The 24,429-nt window shown below is 45.0% G+C and overlaps 1 protein-coding gene across 1 annotated transcript in view; it reads right to left on the bottom strand.

The window, feature by feature from the left end:
• Positions 1-23,615, bottom strand: part of NSUN4 (NOP2/Sun RNA methyltransferase 4) — a 36,085-nt gene extending 12,470 nt beyond the window's left edge. Inside the window, exons 1-4 of the mRNA XM_030207318.1 lie at positions 23,493-23,615; positions 10,100-10,542; positions 5,430-5,584; positions 1,596-1,756 (exon numbers count right to left, since the gene is read on the bottom strand). Coding sequence (XP_030063178.1) covers positions 1,596-1,756; positions 5,430-5,584; positions 10,100-10,542; positions 23,493-23,588 — 855 coding nt within the window. The 5' untranslated portion in view covers positions 23,589-23,615. The remainder of the gene's footprint in view (positions 1-1,595; positions 1,757-5,429; positions 5,585-10,099; positions 10,543-23,492) is intronic.
• Positions 23,616-24,429: the final 814 nt, after the last annotated feature.

Raw genomic sequence — 24,429 nt, 5'->3', positions numbered from 1 at the left:
AGGACCAAAGTCCACCACCCTAACCACTAGACCACTCCTCCACTTCATACACCACCTAATTTATTCTTCTTCACCATGTATGTATGCACATAGTGTATATACATACCATGTTCTGTTCCATTCATGTTATGTTCCATGTTTGCTACCAGGCATGTATGCACCTTAACACAATATCATTTGTAATTCTGTTACCCGGAAATGGCAACCGCCATTACGGCCAATGCAAGCCACATTGAGCCTGCAAATTGGTGGGAAAATGTGGGATACAAATGCTACAAATAATAATAATAATTGTGTTACTGTTATTCTGTTTGCTAGCACTGTCTTTTTGAATTTGTGTTTAATTTTAAAATAATTTAAAAAAAAAAAAAAAGCGCTGAAATCAAAAATCTTAACTACACAAAGTGGTGGGACGCAAATTCAGGTTTCACAGTTGGGTCCCCTCCAGTGGACTGCACTAATTGTCCACAGAGATCACATCCTTTCCACTGGTTTCAGTATTAACTGGACACTAAATAATCTTTCCTCTCCTTGATTCCCATTGTAACTGAAACATATGTTCCTTATTTAACCACTAGTAAAAAAAGGCCCGTTTCTGTTTGAAAGGAAACGGGCGCTAGCAAGGTTTTCCTCCGAGTGTGTATGTTTGAGAGAGTGACTGTGTGTGAGAGAGGCTTCTGTTCCTGCTGCTGTGCATTCCCCGTGTTGTGCTGATTCGCTGCTCCCTGTATCGTGGCTCCGCCCCTCTCCCTTCTACTGGCCAATCTGGTGTGGGTTGTGTGACATCACTATTATCTACTCCAACATGATCCACGGTTCCAGGCAGCCTCAGAATGTTGGAGGTGAAAATTATTATCCTATATATAATAATTCTCACCTCCAACGTTCTATGCTTGGGACCGTGCCTCCCTGGTTGCAAGTGGTCTGCGAGGCAGACACGCACGGACGTCACTGACGTCAACACAGCTGATTCCAAGGCAAGGGGAGGAATAGGGAATACTCCTACTGCCTCGGAACCAGCTGTCACCCCCCTGCGCTACGGCCCCCTCGAAACCCACCCCCTCCCGCGAACCTGTCGATCCCCCCCCCCCCGGAACGCCGAAAAACGCACCCCCCCCTCCCGCCGCTGTTGTGCACTACCTTCGGGTGGGTTCCTCAATCATCTTCTCAGAAAGTTTAACTCCGTGCGTCTGACGTCAGACGCGCGCAGAGGAACTTCCAGACAAGATTGAAGAACCTACGGGAAGGGAAGAACAACACGGCGGCGGTAGTTTTCTCTCGCACGAGAGGGGGGGGGGTGCAATTGCCTGCCTAAGGCCCGTTTCCTTGCCTACAGAAACGGGCCTTTTTTACTAGTATAGGATAATACCACCTGTTATTTGTCTCGTCACCGGACTGGCGAATGCCTCTCCGGTACTATGTAAGCCACATTGAGCCTGCAAGTAGGTGGGAAAATGTGGGATACAAATGTAACAAATAAATAATAAAAAAAACTCATTCACACTGCTGCCAGAAAATCTGCAACTTGTGATTTTGTGCCTTCAAACAGCTGTTTTGGATTTGGTGTAGATGATTTCAGCAGGGTGCCTACTGACCTTGTCATATGTGCTTCCTTCCTCCTCTGCCCAGCTTCTGCCGTCGCAGCATGTGATGCGCAGGCTCCCTGGGGCACGGAGCTCCCTGGGGACGTAGCTCTGAAGGATTGTGTGCAGTCTTCCGGTGCGGGAGGCAGATATATCATTGGCTGTAAGATGTCCTATCAGACAGGGAAAACAAGAGAGAGCTTTTAAGCACTACAAAATATGGAAAGTCAAAGGCTGGCAAGGTCTACAGAGACCGGGGGGAAAGCGCAAGAGGACCAATATTTTAAAAACACTTGAAGTGGGCAGGAGACGCTCCTGCCAGGTTAAATCGAACTGAGCGGGTCAGGAGGGGATATTAAGCAGCACTTACCCAGGCAGTGCAACCAGTGGCGTAGCTATGCGGGGCCACGGGGCCATGCCCCCCCCCAAATTTCCTCTGGGCCCCTGGGTTTTGCTGGCGGTGGTCCCCAGCCCCCGTCAGCTGAAGCCTTATGGGCATGTCAAACATTTAGGCACTCAGGGTATCGAATGCTCGCATTTCCATGCTAAAGTGCTAAGTTTAGAAGCATACGTTTCCACCTGTTATTGACATGGCAGAAGCGGGCACGAGGTGTAAAGGCCGACTTCCTCTACTGTTCTAGAGCAGAATCTGCATGCCCAGATGCCATTCTAGAATTTGCACTCACTGCACTGCATTTTGAATTGAGGGGTTGTTGTGATCTTCAGGCCATGGCAAAGAAGTATTTCTGTAACGGCTGGGATAGGTGAGGGATGGTGATAAAGTCACAGCACAGGGAAAAATAACCCCAACTGGCTCTGAATGAAGGCTCACGGTGCTCTAGTTGAACAGAAACAGGTTCCCAGAAGTAGGTCAACAAAGGTCACCTAACCTTCTCCTGCCACCTTCGCAGGTGAAAGAGCGCTATATAACAACACTAGTAAAAAAGCCCCGTTTCTGATGCAAATGAAACGGGGGCTAGCAAGGTTTTCTTCTGTGTGCATGTGGGAGTGTGTGTGTTCCTTCCCTCTCTGCCCTCTCTCCCCTCCCCCCTCTGAGTCCTGCTGCGTACGGAAGACACCTGCTAGAAGAAGCAACATCACTCGTGCACGTTTTGCATCCCAATGAGAGAATCATTTTTCTATTTTTTTCTAGTTTGATAAGCACAACCTTTGGATGGATGCTGAAGTACAGCCTAAATAAACTAAATCAAATCATTAAAAGCCCCCCCCCCCCCCCAAAAAAAAGACAGTGTAAATATGGTGTTTAAAGTGCGATTAACAAACAAGGGTAGAGGATGGCCAACAGACACTCCAACGCAGGAAACAGTACTTAAAAAAGATGCTTTATTCTCCACTTGGACAAAAGGACGAGACACGGTCCGTATTTCGGCGTAATCAAACGCCTGCCTGAGGGGTCACAATGATGTTCCACCAGATAAATCTATCCAAAGAACTCCATTCGGGAAACAGTCTCTCTGGTAACGCTGTGCAATTGGACTGTTTCCCAACCGGAGTTCTTTGGGTAGATTTATCTTTTGACTATCTGGTGGAACATCAATGTGACCCCTCAGGCAGGCATTTGATTATGCCGAAACACGGACTGTGTCGGGTCCTTTTGTCCAAGTGGAGAATAAAGCTTCTTTTAAGTACTGTTTCCTGTGTTGGGAGTGTCTGTTGGCCATCCTCTACTCTTGTTTGTTTGCCTTTTCTACCTAGAAGGTCTCCCTGTTCGCTGTTCCTGTTTGAAGTGCGATTGACGAGATTGATCACAAAAAACATATCAAATTACACGTAGCGAGATTTACTACTGTTTGGTGCTTAGATGACTTGGGAACTCATGTGCTTTAATGGTGGACTTGATAACGTCTGGTGATCAGTAGAGAATCCGCGAACGTGGAGAACTCAACGAAGTCCCACGGATAATCACAATACAACAAGGCAGTGGGTAAAAAACCAGGAGTCCCAGAGTGGAGATGAACAAAATTTTATTAATCAATATATCGAGAGCGAGATCAAGATGGCGACCAAGCAAGATGCATGATTAAGACGCTCCTGATAACCCTTTACAATTTACCTTTTCTTCGATGAAAAATGCCGAAAAGGAAGGGCAAGCCGAAGGGATCACTCCTCCCGAAGCAGGGCACTTCCTTGCCTGGACAGCAGTCTTTGCCTGCATCTTGGGTTTCTACTCCGAACGCGGACGTTTCCATTAGCGGGGCTGGGAAGAGCCCCGCTCTGGAGAGCGATTTCTCGCTCAGCCCGCTGGGACCGTTGACCCCGACGCCACCGCATGCACCCGGAAGAGCTGTGCCGATTGCGGATAGAAGCGCAGATTCGAAGGAGTGGCGCACTCCGGCTGCAGTAGCGATGCCCGATGTAAACTTGGGGCTGGCAAAAGGAGCCCAGCGTACGACCGGAATATCCCCGGGGGAAATCTTAGAGGACTCGCCGATAACAACTACACAAGAAGAAGTAACTTCTTGTGTTCTGGCAATGCAGCCTCTGATTAAACCCCAGGAGGTATCGCTGGAGACGATTTGGACGGCCCTGGAATCACTTCACAAGGTCTGTACCTCATTTATTACTGTCTCCTTGAATAATTCTGCACAGATAAACTCATTAAAATCTCAGACTGAAGGGTTATTGAAAAAACAAACTGACTTGGAAGGACAAATGGGGAAAATGTCTCAACAACAAGTATTAATTTCAGGGGATCGAATTCTAACTCATAGGAAGCTTGAGAATCTTGAAAATTTGTCAAGAAACCTGAATTTAAGATTATTAAATTTTCCAAGATCCAAATTTGTCACTCCTAAGGATATGTTTGTGAAGTTCTTAAAAGAGGTATATAAATACACTGATCAATCATTACCCCCAATTCAAAAAATATATTACCTGGAAATGAAGACCTCCCCAAAACAAGACACTCTTAAACAGATTAATCCATCTGAAATTTTGGACTTAACAAACTTTCTAGAGCAGTCGATGGACAATACAGAGACTAGAGCAACCTTAATTGTTACTTTCGTCTTTTTGCAAGATAAAGAATCTTTAATGAGACTTTATTTTAAAGATATTCATCCAGACTTTAAAGGAAGTAAAGTCTCTATATTTCCAGACATTGCACGATGGACACAACAGAGAAGAAAAAAATTTTTGGATATGAGACAAGAGACCCTTAATATAGGGGCGGTCTTCCAGCTACGATTCCCATGCAAATGTATGCTGATATTCAAAGAGAAAAAATATATATTCTTCGAACCTGACCAATTGCGGTCCTTCCTTGATATGAAGAGGAACCAGATTCCACTCCAAACCATGAGTCTTGAAAAAACTTAAAAATTTAGAAACTAATGCTTGTCTTCCTTTAATTACTTTGGTTAAGCCAACTTCCTTTGGTTTTTCAATCCACCTTGATCTCCTTATACCATTCTAGTGGACTATAAAAGCCATTTTCAATATAAGATTGATGTATAGATTATTTCCTTTTATTTCTGTTGTTTGAATTGGATGTATCTATTCAAAGAGGTTTATCTTTGTTTAAAATTGAAATTAATAAAGAAATATTAACGTAATCAATATATCGACTCGACACAACGTTGTGTTTCGGCCAAAAGGCCTACATCAGGAGTCTAAGTGCCGAAGTGGAGAATGATAGCGATGATCCAGATTAAAGCAATACTGGAAATTGAAGACTGTTTTTGCAGTGGTCTTGAAAAAGACCTTTGTGCTCAAATGTTGGCCGGATCACTCTGGGACTCCTGGTTTTTTACCCACTGCCTTGTTGCATTGTAATGTCTGGAGATCAACATATCTTCTCCTAAACAACACACGGGTTTTACTTACGGCAGCGCTCCATCTGCAGCAGTGCTAGACTCTTTCCTCCTGGCGCAGCGCAGAGATCAAGGACGTCATCTCCGGGCTGGACATTGAGAGCCAAAACAGGTAAAATTGATGCTGCATCCATGAGATAGTAGCTAAGCAAGCCTAGGCTGTCCAGCCTGTAGAGAACACAACCAACAAATTCGTCAATGGAGTCTAGGAAGGGTCAGGAATTAAGCAGCTCGAGACACATGGAAAGCATGGGAGGAACAAGGTAGAGACATCAGGGGGAGCTGGTGTTGCATAAGTATGGCAATGTATACGATCATTTAACCTAGAAAGGGGGTCTTTAGACAGGGCAGACTATCTGGTCTTTATTTTCCAGCAGAATTCAGCCACGCTGATGCTGACTGGGTGCTCTCTAGGAAGGTCACAGAACCCAAGCAGTCAGATGATTGGGCAACAGCATCCCTGGTTCTGCTATTTAGATTGTTCCAAATCTTGTAGTAAGATACTATGTGGGGAGGGTTTAAGTGTTGAAACAACACGGCAAGCTCTATGCTCAGGATTGAAAAGAACCAAAAAGGGAAGGTCAGAAAATCCAATTTTAAAGAGAATTATCTTCCTACAAGAGGTCAAACTTGAATGGACCAACTGCTCTTTATTATATAACAGGACCCTATTAAGGAAAATGCCTGTGCTCTGACAGATTTTGCTGGCTTTTGTAACTCTTTCTGTTCCTAGTAAATGTGTATACTATACTGGTACTACCTTCAAAACTTCACTGGAATCACAAGCGTATTAAGGACAAAATGTAAGCTGTCTGCAGTATAGGAATTACACTCTACAGACATCTCTGTATCAGGCACCAGGGTTGGAAAATCCCAGGCCCCAGTCATGCAATCACCTAACTTCTGTACCCAGGTTAACAGCTGGAGAGGCAAGAAGTAACTGCTGTCAGCAGTGGGGTGGGGGGGGGGGGGCGGGGAAGAAGAGAGCGATGCAGACTGGTCACAAAACAGCAGTGGTTGGGAACAGAAGGGTGTACGAAGGAGTACTGCTCTTTATGTCAAAACTAAGATAAAAATGACCGATGCAGAAAAAGGGGAAGGGGTTTTTGTCTTAGAAAGAGGGACGGCCCTTTTATATGCACCAGACAGAGACCTGGTCACACACATCCAGAAGGTGGGAATGAAAGGAGTGGGGGTGTTTCTTGGAGACTTTAACCTGCCAGTGTGAACTGGATTAACCCGTCTGCAGAATCTGTCAGAAGTAGTAACAGTGATAGGATTCATGAGGGGGACGGAGACAGTGTCTTTAATGCCTGAGACCATCAGATGAGCCACACCAAGCTCAAAATCCTGGATTTGAAAAAGACTGACTGTGGTAAAATGGGGGAAGTACCTCAAGGAGGAGCGGGGGGGGGGGGGGGGGGGGGGGGGGGGGGGGGGGGCCTGGGAGTATCTCAAAACAGATGCAAACAGGGAAGAAAACCTAGTCATTCATTATTGTGTGTATGTGGTTCATCAGTAATGAAGGAGAATGAGGTGACAAGGTATTTTCCAGGTAGGTCAGGGAGGGGAGGAAGCCCAGAGGTGGAATTGTACAACTGAAGAGTGTCATGCAGGAATGTGTGGAGGGTGATAAGGTGGAAATGCTACATAAATACTAAAGGTGACCTTACAGAAAGGCTGTCAATAACTGACAAGAGTATATCATTTATGAAACAGATGAAGCTACAATGTAGTAAATTTAAAACGAATCGGAGAAAACGTTTCTTCACTCCACGTGTAATTAAACTCTGGAATTCGTTGCCAGAGAACGTGGTAAAGGCGGTTAGCTTAGCGGAGTTTAAAAAAGGTTTGGACGGCTTCCTAAAGGAAGAGTCCATAGACCATTATTAAATGGACTTGGGAAAATCCACTATTTCCGTGATAAGCAGTATAAAATGTTTTGTACATTTTTGGGATCTTGCCGGGTATTTGTGACCTGGATTGGCCACTGTTGGAAACAGGATGCTGGGCTTGATGGACCTTTGGTCTGTCCCAGTATAGCAACACTTATGTACTTGGGATTCTGAATGGAATCTTGCTACTCTTTGGGGTTCTACATAGAATGTTGCTACTATTTAGGTTTCTGCCAGGTATTTGTGACATGGATTGGCCACTGTTGGAAACAGGATGCTGGGCTTGATGGATCTTTGGTCTTTCCCAGTATGGCAATACTTATGTACTAAGGTGTGCTGAAAAATGGCATGTGATAGTGTAGGTGTGGGTTTTGGGCATGCGAAGAATAATTTTCAGCGCACCTATAAAAAAATGGCTGGTTTTTTTTCAATTTTTGCCGAAAATGGACGTATGGCAAAATGAAAACTGCCGGGTGTCCATTTTGGGACTGCAACCTTACCGCCAGCCATTGACCTAGCGGTAAAGTCTCACGCGGTAATGACCTATGCGCCAAAAATGAAACTACCACAAGAGCCACGCGGTAGCCACGCAGTAACTCTATATTAGAACGCGTAGAGCCTTACGCGCTTAGTAAAAGGGCCCCAGAGTCTGTAACACTAGAAAAAAAAACAGAAAATGGACAAAGTCATGGGCCAGATGAGATACAGCCTGAGGATTGCTTCTGCCCCAACTACACACCTAGATAGGCCTAGGGGGGCAGGCACTTGGAGGAGGGAGAGGGGACAAACCTGACAAAGCACACATTTTTGTCTTCCATCGAAAACACATGATCATTTTCAGCTGAAGCTAAAAACATAGCCAAAAATTTTAAAAACCTTTCAGCTGAAACTAGGGAGAAAAAAGGATTTTGAGCCGCATGCATCTGACACCATATCTGAAACCGAAATGTGGTCAGCCTCTACACCTAGTCAGTCAGGTTTTCAGGATTAGTGCAATGAATATGCATAAATAAATCTGCATACACTGGTCACCTGCTGCATGCAAATCTATCCCCTGCATATTCATTGACTGGCCAGGTGGGCCTCCAGAACAGGGCTGAGAAGCAGCGACTTAGAATACTGTGTTCAGTTCTAGAGGCCACATCTCAAGCCAGAGAATGACAAATCGACACAGTGCAACGTTTACACCAAAAGACACAAGAGATGAGGCTTGAGGATGCACATAGGAGAGATGGAGGAAAGAAAAATGTACAAGAAGGGAACCTTTCCACAGGAAAGAAATCTATAAAACTAGGGGTCATGATCTGAAGTTCTAGGACGCAGACTCAGGAAAAACGTCAGGACATCATTTTTTATGGAAAAAAAGGTGGTGGATGCCTAGAAAGCCCTCCCAGTAAGGAGAAGAAAATAGCAACAGGCAGGGTTCAAAGAGGTGTGAAACAAACAGGGGAGATCCCTAGTAAGACAACAATAACTTTACCATATGGACTGGGCAGATAGGAGGATTATTTTGGTCTCTGTCTGCTGTCATCTACTATAAAGCTTTTTTCTCTCTTTAGCAGGTAAAGAGGCATATTTTCAAAGCACTTAGCCTTCCAAAGTTCCACATAGTGACATAGACATAGTGAATGTCGGCAGATAAAGACCTGTACGGTCCATCCAGTCTGCCCAACAAGATAAACTCATTTTACATGGAATGTGATACTTTATACCCAAGTTTGATTTGTCCTTGCCATTCTCAGGGCACAGACCCTAGAAGTCTGCCCAGCACTGTTCTTGTACTAAGTTCTGAAGATTCTGGAATCCTAAAGAGTTACAAGATTCCGGAATCCCAATTAGTAGCAACATTCCACGTAGAACCCCAAAGAGTAACATTGTAAAATAGTAAGTGACGGCAGATAAAGACCATCCAGTCTGCCCAACAAGATAAACTCATTTTACATGGTATGTGATACTTTATACGTATACCTGAGTTTGATTTGTCCTTGCCTTTCTCAGGGCACAGACCCTAGAAGTCTGCCCAGCACTGTTCTTGTACTAAGTTCTGAAGATTCTGGAATCCTAAAGAGTTACAAGATTCCGGAATCCCAATTAGTAGCAACATTCCACGTAGAACCCCAAAGAGTAACATTGTAAAATAGTAAGTGACGGCAGATAAAGACCATCCAGTCTGCCCAACAAGATAAACTCATTTTACATGGTATGTGATACTTTATACGTATACCTGAGTTTGATTTGTCCTTGCCTTTCTCAGGGCACAGACCGTAAAAGTCTGCCCAGCACTCTTCTTGTACTAAAAGTTCTGAAGCTAATGTCGAAGCCCCTTAAAATTTACACTCCAGCCCATCCCTATCTATTCATAGTAGATGACGGAAGAGAAAGACCTGCACGGTCCATCCAGTCTGCCCACAAGATAAACTCAGTGCTACTTTATGTGTATACCTGACCTTGATTTGTATCTACAGGCACAGAAGAGAGGGTTTTGCAGCATACAAGCATACAATACACACAAAAAAGCAACACTTGGCCTTCAAGAGAGCAATAACAGCCGTCCTTTATTATTACAAAGACCCGACACGGTCTTGAAGGCCCAGTGTTGCTTGATTTGTATCTGCCATTTTCAGGGCACAAACCGTAGAAGTCTGCCCAGCACTAGCCCCGCCACCCACCACCGGCTCTGCCACCCAATCTCCGCTAAGCTTCTGAGGATCCATTCCTTCTGAACAGGGATTCCTTTATTTTCATGCATGGCTCTAGCTAAAACGTTCAGAGTAATACCATAGTCCACCTTGCTGGAGAGAATCGACTAATATCTCCCTTGCCAAACGTGTAGCACTTAATGCTGGGATAGTCGAGTGGAGACTGTAACAACGCTGCCTGTGCATTCGCTGCACCATCACCAGCTAAAGTCATCTGCTGTCTTAGCTCTTCATCCTGGACATCCAAACACCCCCTTCTAGGTTCTTCAGGTGAGGAACCAGCAGCAATCGCCAACTCCGGTGCTAAACTTCTCCTGCAGGATTCGTAGATAAAATCCCTGGCGGTTAAAAGTTCCAGCTTCTCTATAACCTTCTCCGACTGTGCGAAATTGTTTATCAGAGCACAGTACTTCTGCTCCGACAGGAGGCTGATGCGGATGGAGGGCCAGCGATCCCCAAACTGCAGGCCATAGTTCATGTCGAAATTCTGCAGAGCCAGTCTGGTACACGGGATCCTGGGAAGGGTGGCTGCCTTTGGGGTGGAAAGAAAATTAAGTCAGACTACAGAACAAAATTAAACTTCAATTTTCTCACTTGTAAATGATTTCCATGATTTTAAAGTGTCAGATTCATATGTTTATAGTAGATAGGAGGCTAATTTCATAACTCACTCTGACATGCTCACTCTGGCCTCCCTGTACTAAAATGCAAAGAACTTCACAAAAGTACACATCATGTAAAAAAAAAAAAAAAACAGCAAAATGCCTGAAATGTGATAATTTTCTGCACAAAGATGCATGTCTGTAAAGTCTCTTAACAAAACTACAATTCACAGTAATGAAAGTCTGAACGCAGTCAAATTTGGTAGATAATTTTTTTTTTTGCTCACACCTTTTTCAGTAGTAGCTCAAGGTGAGTTATATTCAGGTACACTGGATATTTCTCTGTCCCAGGAGGGCTCACAATCTAAGTTTGTACCTGAGGCAATGGAGGGTTAAGTGACTTGCCCAAGATCACAAGGAGCAGCAGTGGGATTTGAACCGGCCACCTCTGGGTTGCGAGACCGGTGCTCTAACCACTAGGCCACTCCAGTTACTAAACTGAAAATAAACTCATTTCTCTTACATTTGTGGTCCGGCGATTTTATTTTTCTAATCATCTTATTCCCTGTCTCTGGTTCTGTTCCTCTGCCTGTGCTCTGAACTCTATTTTCAGGGCCTCCTCTCTCCTCCACTTCTTCCCCCGTAGCTTTTTCTCTCCAGCTGCCCCATGTTCTCTCCCACCACCCCCCCCCCCCCCCACCGACAGCCTTTTCCTTCCTACTACCTCGTGACTCTCTCCCAGACTCTTCCTCCATCCCGCACATATCTCCCTCTCCCACCACCGCCCCCTCCCTCCCCGATGCTCCTGCAGCTTGTTCCCTCCTACCACCACCCCGCTGCAGCCGCCGCACACCAGCAGCCTTCCCTGTCCCACCGCCCCATGTTCTCTGGCGTCTCATCCCCCACTCCTCGCAGCCCTCTGAAATTGCCCTGTACACATGGCAACACCAAGGAAATTTGCCATAAATGGTCTGCTCTGAGTCACTTATATGCAAAGTGGCTCATTGATGCAAAAACTGTGAAAAGGAATGTGAAAAAAAAAAAGGCATCACAGCCTTGTTTTCACAAGAAAAATTACTGTACATCTGTAAGGCTAGCTCTTTGTTCCATCTTTGCTTATACCCTACACTGTCAATTAAAATGTTCTATTACGTATTGTGTCGACATTGTAAGTAATATACTATGCCATACTTTGTATTGTTATTTGAATATTTTTACTACTACATTTAACATTTCTAAAGCGCTACCAGGGTTGCGCAGCACTGTACAATTTAACAAAGAAGGACAGTCCCTGCTCAAATGAGCTTACAATCTAAAGGACAAAAAGTGCAGTCAATCAAGATTGAGGCAGTCTAGATTTCCTGGATAGAGGTACAATGGTTAGGTGCCAAAAGCGACATTGAAGAGGTGGGCTTTGAGCAAGGATTTGAAGATGGGCAGGGAGGGGGCTTGGCGTATGGGCTCAGGGAGTTTATTCCAAGCATAGGGTGAGGCGAGGCAGAAAGGGCGGAGCCTGGAGTTGGCGGTGGTGGAGAAGGGTACTGAGAAGAGGGATTTGTCCTGTGAGCGGAGGTTACGGGTAGGAGCGTAAGGGAAGATGCTGTAATTGTCTATTGTTCATGTTTGATTTATTCTTATTGTACAACGCCTTGAGTGGATTTCTTCAAAATGGCGGTAAATAAATCCCAATAAATAAATATTTGTCTTCAAGTCTCAGATTTATTAAAAAAAAAAAAAAAAGGTTCAGCTTTGTGGCATAAGCTCCATCATTTAACAGACTCTCCTGCCCAGCCCTGCTTCAGTCTCTGGTGCTATAGTGTTCTTACCCCGTCTCCCCAGCTCCTACACAGGGAATAAACGATTAAAAAAAAAAAAAAGTCTCCCCCCCCCCCCAAGACCCCACCTCTGGAAGTGGCTTTAAAATCCTGATACTGCAGCAGCCCGTATGCTCTTCCACCTTGGAAAAAGGTGGGTCGAGATGTAGGAGGACAGTTTTCTATTCTGCTATGCTCGTATTTTCCAGTGTTCCTTGATCTCTTCAGGAAGAGTAACTGGAATGGGCATATGATGGCTTTAGTGGGCACAGTTGGGGTTGTCTGTGACATGGTGCAGTTTGGACTGGGTTATCTGAGATTTAACTTCTTGAAGGCAGGTAGCACAGAAAGTGGTAACATCTACATTATGGGATTCTTTTACTAAGCCACGGTAAACCGTGGTCTGCAGCAGTGTAGGCACGTGTATTGGGCTCGTCCTGGGCCAGTTTTTACTGCATCTACAAAAAATGTTTTGGGTTTTTTTTTTTTTTGTTAATGGGATGGGAAAAGGGCCTGAGGTATAAACTAAAACCAGTGTGTGCCCAAAACCAACCTTAATGCCATCCATTGATCTAGTGGTAAAGACTCACGCGCTACACGGACGGTCACCGGTTGGTGTGCGCCAAGTGCCAAAACCGGCGCACATAGGAAGAAATAAATAAATAAATAAATAAATCTGTTATATCTTTTTTGAAATGCGGTGACCAGAACTGAACACAATATTCAAGATGCAATCGCACCATGGAGCAATACAAAGGCATTATAACATTCTCAGTTTTATTTTCCATTCCATTCCTAATAATTCCTTTTGCTTTTTCAGCCACCGCTGCACAATGAGCAGAGGGTTTCAGCATATCATCAATGATGACACCTAGATCCTATTCCTGGGCAGTGACTCCTAATGTGGAACCTTGCATTATGTAGCTGTAGTTCAGGTTCCTCTTTCCCACATGCATCGGTGGTAGGAGGCGGGGCTGGTGGTTGGGAGGCGGGGCTGGTGGTTGGGAGGCGGGGATAGTGCTTGGCGGACTTATACGGTCTGTGCCCTGAAAAAGACAGGTACAAATCAAGTTAAGGTATACACAAAAAATGGCACATGTGAGTTTATCTTGTTGGGCAGACTGGATGGACCGTGCAGGTCTTTTTCTGTCGTCATCTACTATGTTACTTTGCACTTGCTCACATTAAAAGTCATCTGCCATTTGGATGCCCAGTCTCCCAATCTTGTAAGGTCCTCCTGGCAAGTTTTCACAATCCTCCTGTGATTTAACAACTTTGAATAATGTTGCAGAAGTTCCAGTAAAGATATATTTTTTTTAATTCTACAAAGCTCCTGGAGTACAGAGTGATTTTTAGTGAAAGAGCAAGCATACATGCTCATGGACTGAATTTACCCCAAATTTAGTTTTTCCTAGCCTACCAAGCTCCAGATCTCTACTCCAGACCACTGACCCACTCCCTATGATGGTATGCGCAATGAGCTGATTTTTTCTTGATGCAAAATTTACATATGAGAAAATATTTTCGCTTTCAGCTTATAGTACAATCTTTGATTTAGAGCCCCTTAGATTACTGTAACCATCATTTATTTAGGGGCATCTAAACAGATTTTGAAGAAATTTCAGACTGTTCAAAATGTAGAATTGCGCCTCATTTATTCACTATCAAAATATGTTTCTCAATACTATAGGTAATCAATAGAAATACAACAAAATAAAACATGAAAAAGAAAATAAGATGAAATCACTAGTACAGTGTTCTGTTTTTGTAAAGTGTTGCCCCACAGGCGTGGCATCCTGGCTGGCAATGGCGTTTTTCATGTGATGTCTATGTAAGTTAAATCTTGTTTTTAGCATCTGGCTTGTTTCTCCAATATAGCATCCTTGGTCACATTTTTTTACACTGGATGATGTATACCACATTGGAAGATGAGCATATGATTTCACAGTAAGAATCCTGAAAGGCAACTTTAAAACAATACAGGAAGGTAAGACCTTTGAAGTCATAAGTACATAAGTACATAAGTAGTGCCATACTGGGAAAGACCAAAGGTCCATCTAGCCCAGCATCCTGTCACCGACAGTGGCCAATCCAGGTCAAGGGCACCTGGCACGCTCCCCAAACGTAAAAACATTCCAGACAAGTCAGAATGATTAAATATTTTGACACCAACCAGACAGGACTTAACAGAGATCTGGGCTTTCTAGCCCATTATAAGCCATAAAATTGTAAATTGTACTGCTTTGTTTGTCACTCTCCTGTCTCCATGCATATCCCCCTGTCTCACCCATCCACCTCCATCCCCACCCTGTTAAACTGTCACTGAAATGCTTTGATGTCTCACTTATATATAATGTCATCTGCCAAGATTTGCTTTTTTCCGATCTGACGAAGAAGGGCAACCTTCGAAAGCTAATCAAGAAATGTACTAAGTTATGTCCAATAAGAAAGGTAACATCTTATTTTCTTTTCATGTTTTATTTCGATTGATTACCTTTAAAAGTGGACTAACACGGCTACCACACCTCTCTACTCAATACTATAGAAAACTGCATTGGCTCCCTATACAGGCGAGACTAAGATTTAAATTTTATTGTTTCCTGTACAAGATTTTATACGGTCTTGCCCCTTCATATCTTATGCATCATTTTGTTTTGTTACAGAAAACTAATCACTAGATCGTTAGCTTTATTTGCTGATCCATTAATACAATATTTAAAGAAAAGGAATAAACTTTTAGATACTCTCTTTTCCTATCAGGCAGCTTGTTTAGACAAATCTATCCAAAGCATATTATCTTCCATGATTAATTATAAATAGTTTTGAAAGTGGTTAAAAACCTATTTAAGAAATTTGTATTGAATTATAACTGATTTATAAGGTGTAATAGGTCTGCTTTGTATCAACTGTTTATGTATTTCCTAGAAATAACTAGTCTCTTTACCGTGACCTGTATTGAACCGGAAAGTATATAGCGGAATATAAATTTTATTGTTATGTTATGTTATGTTATGGACCTGTGTCCCGGGTCGAATGGTTTTTTGGGACACTGGAGCGGAGCTAGCGCGTTGGCCCTAAGACCTGGGTTACACGTGTATACAGTTTTTGCAGTACTAGTATTTATGTGTAGAATAGCATTCCTGCACAAACAACTCTAAGCACCAATTTACGTAAAGCAACTGCTGGTCAACCCTCTTTTTATGCACCCAAGCATCCTTCTGGCTTTGACCGTCACTTTTTCTACCCATTTGGAAGTTTTAAGGTCAAAACACAGCAGCCAGGCTCATACTTGGAAAATTGTGATTTGACAGCACCAAATCGCTATGAGAAAAACTGCACTGGCTCCCAATGAAAGAACGTATTACTTTCAAAATCTGCACCCAGGTCCACAAGATTATCTGTGGCGAAGCCCCCGGGTTATATGTCTGGCCTTATAGACCTACCAAAAAGAAACACAATTAGATCATCACGATCATACCTAAATCTTCACCACCCCAGCTGCAAAGGACTAAAGTATAAATCAATCCACGGATCCAGCTTCTCCTATATAAGCACGCAACTATGGAACGCATTACCAAAAGCCAGAAAGACAACACACGACCACCTCAACTTCCGGAAATCATTAAAGACCGACCTGTTCGAGAAGGCATACCTTACTGATCCAACTTATGAGTCTAGACTCAGCAACACAATAAAAGCTTAACCTGCAACGAACATTATATAACTTCTCTCGATTCTAATATGTGTCTGTAACACATACATCTCATTCTCTACCACATCACTCTGTATTTGTTTCATCACTGGAGGTGGCTAACACCTCACAGTACTATGTAAGCCACATTGAGCCTGCAATTAGGTGGGAAATGTGGGGTACAAATGCAACAAATCTCTATATATAAAAGGCACCACCAACGTTCTAAATGAAGCCTCCAGCCGGAAGTGTGAAGGGGGAGAGGTATCCTGTTTCCCCATGAGTGTCTGCCCCGCCCTCGCTCTCTGTGTAACACAAACAGTGAAGGAAAACACAGCAAAGCAGGAAATCAAATCGCTCTCTCTGTAACAGTGAAGGACTCAGAGGGGGGCGGGGAGAGAGGGCAGAAGCCCTCACTATCTCTGTAACACAAACACAGCAGAGCAGGAAACTTAACACTGAAGGACTCGACTCCGAGGGGGGAGGGGACAGAGAGGACAGACAGCACAGGGGAAGGGAGAGAGGGCAGAGGGCAGGGACACACACACTCCCACATGCACACAGAAGAAAACCTTGCTAGCCCCCGTTTCATTTGCATCAGAAACGGGGCTTTTTTACTAGTAAATAAAACAAATAGAAAACATGTTTGAATCAGCTGGTGTCGTCATCTATCATAGATATATGTTCAAACAAATCCGCAGTTAAGCGGAGAACTCGAACGCCCCATGGGAGAACACAGGTATATGAGAAAGTGGGATGTCTGACCAAGGCAAAACAAAACCTGGAGAGATGAATCTCAAGAACACTTGTTTATTGATGAAAAAAAGACTCGACACAAACTTGCATGCGAACAATCTATTCGTCTACGAGCAAGTTCCTTTGTAAAAGGTCTTTTTAAAGACCCACTTCACAGGCTAACACATTACGTGTCCTCTAGCGCACGCATCAGCTGTTTGTCGGCGTTTGAGACCAACGGAACACCGTTGAGCGAGACTCCTGATGCAGGCCTTACGGCCGAAACACAACGTTTGTGTCGAGTCTTTTTTTCATCAATAAACAAGTGTTCTTGAGATTCATCTCTCCAGGTTTTGTTTTGCCTTGGTCAAACATCCCACTTTCTCACATACCTGTCATCTATCATAGGGCATATTTTCTGTTCTCAGCCTATTTGCATACTATTTGGTTACTGCACTGGGAGCAAAACTTTGGTGTTACCCTTGTCTTAGGAAATGCGCTGGCCATCCGTGCAAAGACAAGGTTTCTTTATCTGCCCCTTGGGGCATAAAGACTCCCCCCCCCCCCCCCCCCCCCCCCCCCCCCCCCCCCCCTTTCTGCATTGTGGAAGTCCCACCACCACCATAAAGAATGTGATCCCCTCCCCCTTTCTCTCCCTGACTCATCTAAGAGGGGCACGTTAACTTAGCGCTTCCCACAATCACTGTAGTACCACTGCACACTGTTAGGGTTCAATCACTGCCACCAAATCCAGAGCATTTGGGTGTCAGGCTGTTTCTTTAAACACTTCTGCTCCGGGCTGGGCTAGGGTTACCATATTTGTGGAGACAAAAAAAAGAGGGCAGAAAAAATAAAAATGATTGCTACCTTTGCTAAAGAAATATTTAATCATAGTGACATATAGTAACATAGTAGATGACGGCAGAAAAAGACCTGCAAGGTCCATCCAGTCTCATATGTGCTACTTTCTGTGTATACCTTACCTGGATTTGTACCTGTCCTTTTCAGGGCACAGACCGTGTAAGTCTGCCCAGCACTATCCCCGCCTCCCAACCACTAGCCCCGCCTCCCACCACCAGCTCTGCCACCCAATCTCGGCTAAGCTCCTGAGGATCTATTCCTTCTGAACAGGATTCCTTTATGTTTATCCCACGCATTTTTTAATTCCGTTACCGTTTTCATTTCCACCACCTCCCGCGGGAGGGCATTCCAAGCATCCACCACTCTCTCCGTGAAGAAATACTTCCTGACATTTTTCTTGAGTCTCCCCCTCTTCAATCTCATTTCATGCCCTCTAGTTCTACCGCCTTCCCATCTCCGGAAAAGGTTCATTTGCGGATTAATACCTTTCAGATATTTGATACCTTTCAGATATATTAACCTTTAGTTAATGAACACACATCAAACAGTGACTTACAGTACAGCAGTAGACAATCAACTTTCAAACACTTCGGATTTGAAATGATGATGGTCTGTTTATTGCGTATAAATGACGTACAATTGTAGTGTTGAAGTTGCATGATATGCATTACATACTATGTTATGTTTATTTCATCATCAATAAAAAAAATTTGAGTTTGACCGAGTCTGCGCCCAAGAGTACTTTTCAGAAGCGCGCATATCCTTCAACAACTTTGGCTGGCTTCTGAGATACGTGTGTGACGAGTCTTTGCATGACATATACTTAAAGTTGTGCTGCACAAACAAAATTCCTTTGACAGATTCAACCAGCAGGGGAACCGAGAGGAGATCAGCAATGCCTTTCTCTCTCTTTAATACCCCCATTGACTAACAGGCCAAAGATGATTTCTCTCGTTATCTGCACAGGTGTGTTGGTCATAAGCACATAAAAGAAAAAGAGGACATTTCCCTAAAAATTAAAAACCTTTCAGAACATATCTGAAGAAGTCTTAAAAGAAGATATATGCCTAAGCTAGGAAGAGAGTTCAAGGAGGGAGCGGTGGGATATGATAAACCCCGGTTCCGCCAGAAACCCGAAGCATAGAGGGCCTCGGGCGTCCCGCAGTCCGGGGAAAGGGGGGGGGGGGTGAGCTCTCGCCGGTCATTGTAGGGTTACTGACCTATAAGTGTATCCACTCTGCTGCTCCCCAGTACCTCTCCACTCTCGTCTCTCCCTACGCCCCCCCCCTCGGGTACTCCGTTCTGTAGATAAATCTCTCTTATCCGTCCCCTTCTCCTCTACTGCTAATTCTAGACTCCGTTCCTTTTGTCTTGCTGCACCCCACGCCTGCAATAGAGTTCCCGAGCCTGTGCGTCTGGTCCCGTCTTTGGCCGTTTTCAAGTCCAAACTTAAAGCCCACCTCTTTACCACTGCTTTTGACTCCTAACCACTTCTCACCTGCCCTGTCCTTAACCTCACCTATGGTTCAAGGGGCTCCTAACCACACGATCGTACCAAGTGACATCTAATTCGACTACATCAGCCACATGGATACCTGAATGCGGAGTTCCACAGGGAACCCCCCTCTCACCGACCTTATTCAACTTAATGATGATACCCTTGGCCAAACTACTATCAAACCAAAACCAAAACCTCAACCCATACATATACGCAGACGACGTAACGATCTACATCCCATTTAAACAAGATTTAAAGGAAATTTCCACTGACATCAACCAAAGCCTACACATCATGCATTCATGGGTGGATGCATTTCAGCTGAAACTCAATAGAGAAAAAACCCAATGCCTAATACTCACCTCTCAACACAACACGAACAAATTCACCACCATTAACACACCAAAACTGAATCTTCCAATTTTAGACACACTAAAAATTCTTGCAGTTACCATTGATCGACACCTAACTCTTGAGAGTCACGCAAAAAACACAACCAAGAAGATGTTCCACTCAATGTGGAAATTAAAAAGAGTGAGACCTTTCTTCCCAAGGGCCGTCTTCCTCAACCTGGTACAGTCGATGGTACTCAGTCATCTGGACTACTGCAACACACACTATGCTGGCTGCAAAGAGCAAATAATCAAGAAACTTCAGACAGCTCAGAACACAGCAGCCAGACTCATATTCGGTAAAAGAAAATATGAAAGTGCTAAACCCCTACGAGAAAAACTACACTGGCTCCCACTAAAAGAACGCATCACGTTCAAAATATGCTCCCTAGTTCACAAAATCATTCACGGAGACGCCCCAGCCTACATGTCAGACCTGATAGACTTACCACCCAGGAATGCTAAAAAATCATCCCGCACATTCCTCAATCTTCACTTCCCCAACTGTAAAGGTCTAAAATACAAACTAACGCATGGGTCAACCTTCTCCTACTTGAGCACACAATTCTGGAACTCGCTGCCGCGCAGCTTAAAAACGATCTATGAACTAACTAACTTCCGCAAACTACTGAAGACCCATCTCTTTAACAAGGTATACCATAAAGATAAACAAATGTGAACTCCTATACATATATCCAGAACTGTCCTACAATATTTGCTTGTCACACTACTATCATGTTTTATCATTATCATGTTACCCAAGATCCTTCTGTAATACTAAATGTCTATTTTCTAATATATTTCCACCATTCATGATGTATTGTAAGCCACATTGAGCCTGCAAAGAGGTGGGAAAATGTGGGATACAAATGCAACAAATAAATAAATAAATAAAATATTCCCTTACCCTTAATTGTTCTGTTTACCTGTCTTATCTAGATAGTAAGCTCTTTGAGCAGGGACTGTCTTTTTTGTGTTTGGTGTACAGCGCTGCGTATGCCTTGTAGCACTATAGAAGTGATAATAAGTAGTAGTAGTAATGTAGAAGCCTGCCCTTGCAGATCAGCAACACAGCCGGGCAGGCTTCTGTGAGTCTACGTGCAGGACATCAGACTCACAGAAACAGAAGCCTGCGTGGCCGCATTGCTGATATGCAAGGGCAGGCTTCTACATAGAATATTGCTAGTGGAGGAGCAGCCTAGTGGTTAGTGCAGTGGAACATGGAATGTTGTTACTATTTGAGATTCTGGAATGTTGCTATTACTTGAGATTCTACATGGAATGTTGCTATTACTTGAGATTCTGTTGCTACTATTTGAGATTCTACATGGAATGTTGCTACTATTGGAGATTCTGTTGCTACTATTTGAGATTCTACATGGAATGTTGCTATTCCACTAGCAACATTCCATATTTAGATTGTGAGCTCTTTGAGCAGGGACTGTCTTTTCATGTATGGTGTACAGCGCTGCGTATGCCTTGTAGCGCTATAGAAGTGATAAGTAGTAGTAGTAATTTAGAAGCCTGCCCTTGCAGATCAGCAACGCAGCTGTGCAGGCTTCTGTTTCTGTCAGTCTGACGCAGTGGCGTAGCCAGACTGCCAATTTTGGGTGGGCCTGAACCCAAAGTGGGTGGGCACAAAATTTTCTCTCTACCCCCCTCCCCCAGCAAAATTTAGTCACACTTTTCAGTGAGCTTTCAGAGGCCAAAACCTCCTGCCTCAGGTCAGTATAATGCTGTTACGATATCCTCTCCTGACCTAAGGAAGGAAGTATTGGTCTCTGAAACTTTATTAACACAGGTACCATATTACTTTATCCTAAATTAAAAATAAAATTATTTTCTTTACCTTTGTTGTATGGCCATTTACTTTTTCTCATTGTGTTGCTCCCAGTCTCTAGATTCTGCTTTCCTTCGTCTTTCTCTTGCCAGGGTTTTCCTGTCCGTTCATCACCTATGGCTTTTCATCTTTTCCTCACCCTTGTTCTCCACATGCCCCTTCCTCTTATTCTCCAGTCTTTCCCTACTCTGTCCTCTCCCTCTTTCCATCCAGCAGCTCCCCTCTTTCTCTCCCCATCCTTCCAGTGTCTCCCCTCTTTCTTTTGCATCCAGCGTCTCCTTTTTCTCCCTACCCTTCCATCCAGTGTCTTCCCTCTTTCTCTCCTTATCCTTCCACTCATCTACCCTCTCTCCTGATCCTTCCATCTAGTGTCTCTATCTCCCCTCTCCTTCTATCCAGTGTCTATCGCTCTACCCTTTTCTGTTCAGTCTCCTCCCTCTCTCCACATCCTTCTAGTTTCTCCCCTTTCTCTCTGCATCCTATCATCCATCTCCCCTCTTTCTCTCCCTATCCTCCCATGTCCAGCAGCTCTCTTCCCTCTAGTCCCTTCTTCCTCTTCCTTCCTTGTCCAGCAGCTCTCCAGCCCCTTCCTCCTCTCCCTCCCATGTCCAGTAGCTCTCTCCCTTCCCGCCAGTCCCTCCCATGTCCCAGCAGCTCTCCCTTCCCGTCAGTCCCTTCTTCCTCTCCCTCCCATGTCCCAGACGCTCTCTCCCTTCCCTCCAGTCCCTTCTTCCTCTCCCTCCCATGTCCCAGCAGCTCTCTCCCTTCCCTCCAGTCCCTTCTTCCTCTCCCTCCCATGTCCAGTAGCTCTCTCCCATCCAATCCCCTCCTCCTCTCCATCCCATGTCCAGCCGCTCTCTCCCTTCCCTCCAGTCCCTTCTTCCTCTCCCTCCCATGTCCAGTAGCTCTCTCCCATCCAATCCCCTCCTCCTCTCCATCCCATGTCCAGCAGCTCTCTCCCTTCCCTCCAGTCCCTTCTTCCTCTCCCTCCCATGTCCAGTAGCTCTCTCCCATCCAATCCCCTCCTCCTCTCCATCCCATGTCCAGCAGCTCTCTCCCTTCCCTCCAGTCCCTTATTCCTCTCCCTCCCATGTCCCAGTAGCTCTCTCCCTTCCTCCTCTCCCTCCCATGTCCCAGCAGCTCAGCCATTTTCCCTCCAGCCCGCCCATCCACAACCTTCCCGCTGCCCTTTTGTCCCGTGGAGGCAGCGTTTCCTTCCTGCCCTGTCTTTTCCCCAAGCTCCGCTGCATCGCCCCAAGTGGAATCCTTCTTCTTTTCGGCCGTCACGCTGCGCTGCCATTCACACAGGCAGCTTTGCTCCCCCCCCCCCCCCCACCGCGTTCATCCGGCCCTAACAGGAAGTGCATCAGAGAGGGCCAGAATGGACGTGGGGGAGGAGCGAAGCTGCCTGTGTGAACGGCAGCGCAGCGTGACGGCCGAAAAGAAGAAGGATTCCACTTGCAGGGACGATGCAGTGGAGCTTGGGGAAAAGACAGGGTAGGAAGGAAACGCTGAACGCTGCCTCCGCAGGACAAAAGGGCAGCGACAGCGTGCAAAGGATGGGCGGGCCTGGAGGGGAAATGGGTGGGCCTGGGCCCGTCCAGGCCCACCCGTGGCTACGCCCCTGGTCTGACGTCCTGCACATACGTCAGACTCACAGAAACAGAAGCCTGCGCAGCCGCGTTGCTGATCTGCAAGGGCAGGCTTCTACATGGAAAGTTGCTAGTGGAGGAGTAGCCTAGTGGTTAGTGCAGTGGAACATGGGATGTTGCTACTATTGGAGATTCTACGTGGAATGTTGCTACTATTGGAGATTCTGTTGCTACTATTTGAGATTCTACATGGAATGTTGCTATTCCACTAGCAACATTCCATATTTAGATTGTGAGCTCTTTGAGCAGGGACTGTCTTTTTGTGTTTGGTGTACAGCGCCGTGTATGCCTTGTAGCGCTATAGAAGTGATAAGTAGTAGTAAATAGTTTTCTGCATAAGCTTCACTCGCTCCTAAGATCTGCCCCAGGGTAATAACCCTCCCCGTTCCCTCCTCACCCATTTCTTCTTGTACCGGAATCGGCGGAACGTGCGGAGCGGCCCGACTCGTGGCCGTAGGAACACAAATTGCCCCGCCACTGCAGCCGCCATCATTGTGCTGTGCACGACGTCACGACACCCGCTCCGACCACCCCTAGCACTTCCGTTCCGGCTTGGGGGGGAAACTGTTCAGTGCAACACCAGGGGGAGTGGTTAACAAGGAGTCGGGTCACCAAGGAGGTTGGATGACGTCCAAAAGTTGAAGCCATTTAGTGTTGTCTCTCTTTCCCCTCCTCCGCGCAGCCGTCATCCCCTTACACTCAAAACAAAGGTATGAGCTGCGGCATCCATGTCGTCGTTCTTTCTTGCTGGTAGCACTTTTATTTGATCCCACTTATATTTTCAAAGATGCTTGTGCAGCATAGGGACATACACAGAGGAAGTATAATAACTTTTCATAGGTAGTCGTTTGTTATAAACCATACTCAGTGTCTCATTTGGAGGGGCTGATTATAGGGAGACCCTAGTACTGTTATAATCATGCAAAGATTTCTTTTTCTCCTGGTAAAGGGCTACTAAAGCAGACATCATGATATGAGAATCAGGTGCTCAACATTTTTATTTATTTATTGATGACATATCTCACATTAAACATGAATAAGGTTTAAATCTAGGAGCATTTAAAATCTAAACGATTAATTAATATATAGATTAATCTTTTAGATTTTACCATACATTGTATATTTAGCAATATTACAATCACTAGGAAAAAATGCCCGTTTCTGAGCGCAATGAAACGGGCGCTAGCAAGGGGCCCCCTCCCTCCGTCCCTCCGAGCTACTTGCCTTGTTCGCCACAGTTTCCGTTTCGGCCCTCGAGTGTCATAGCTCCGCCCTCGACATCATGACGTTTTGACGCGAGGGCGGTGCAGACACTCCAGGGCACATCGGATATC

Source organism: Microcaecilia unicolor, chromosome 6, assembly GCF_901765095.1.
Source record: "Microcaecilia unicolor chromosome 6, aMicUni1.1, whole genome shotgun sequence".
NCBI lineage: Eukaryota > Metazoa > Chordata > Amphibia > Gymnophiona > Siphonopidae > Microcaecilia > Microcaecilia unicolor.
This window is presented reverse-complemented; position numbering and strand designations above follow the sequence as displayed.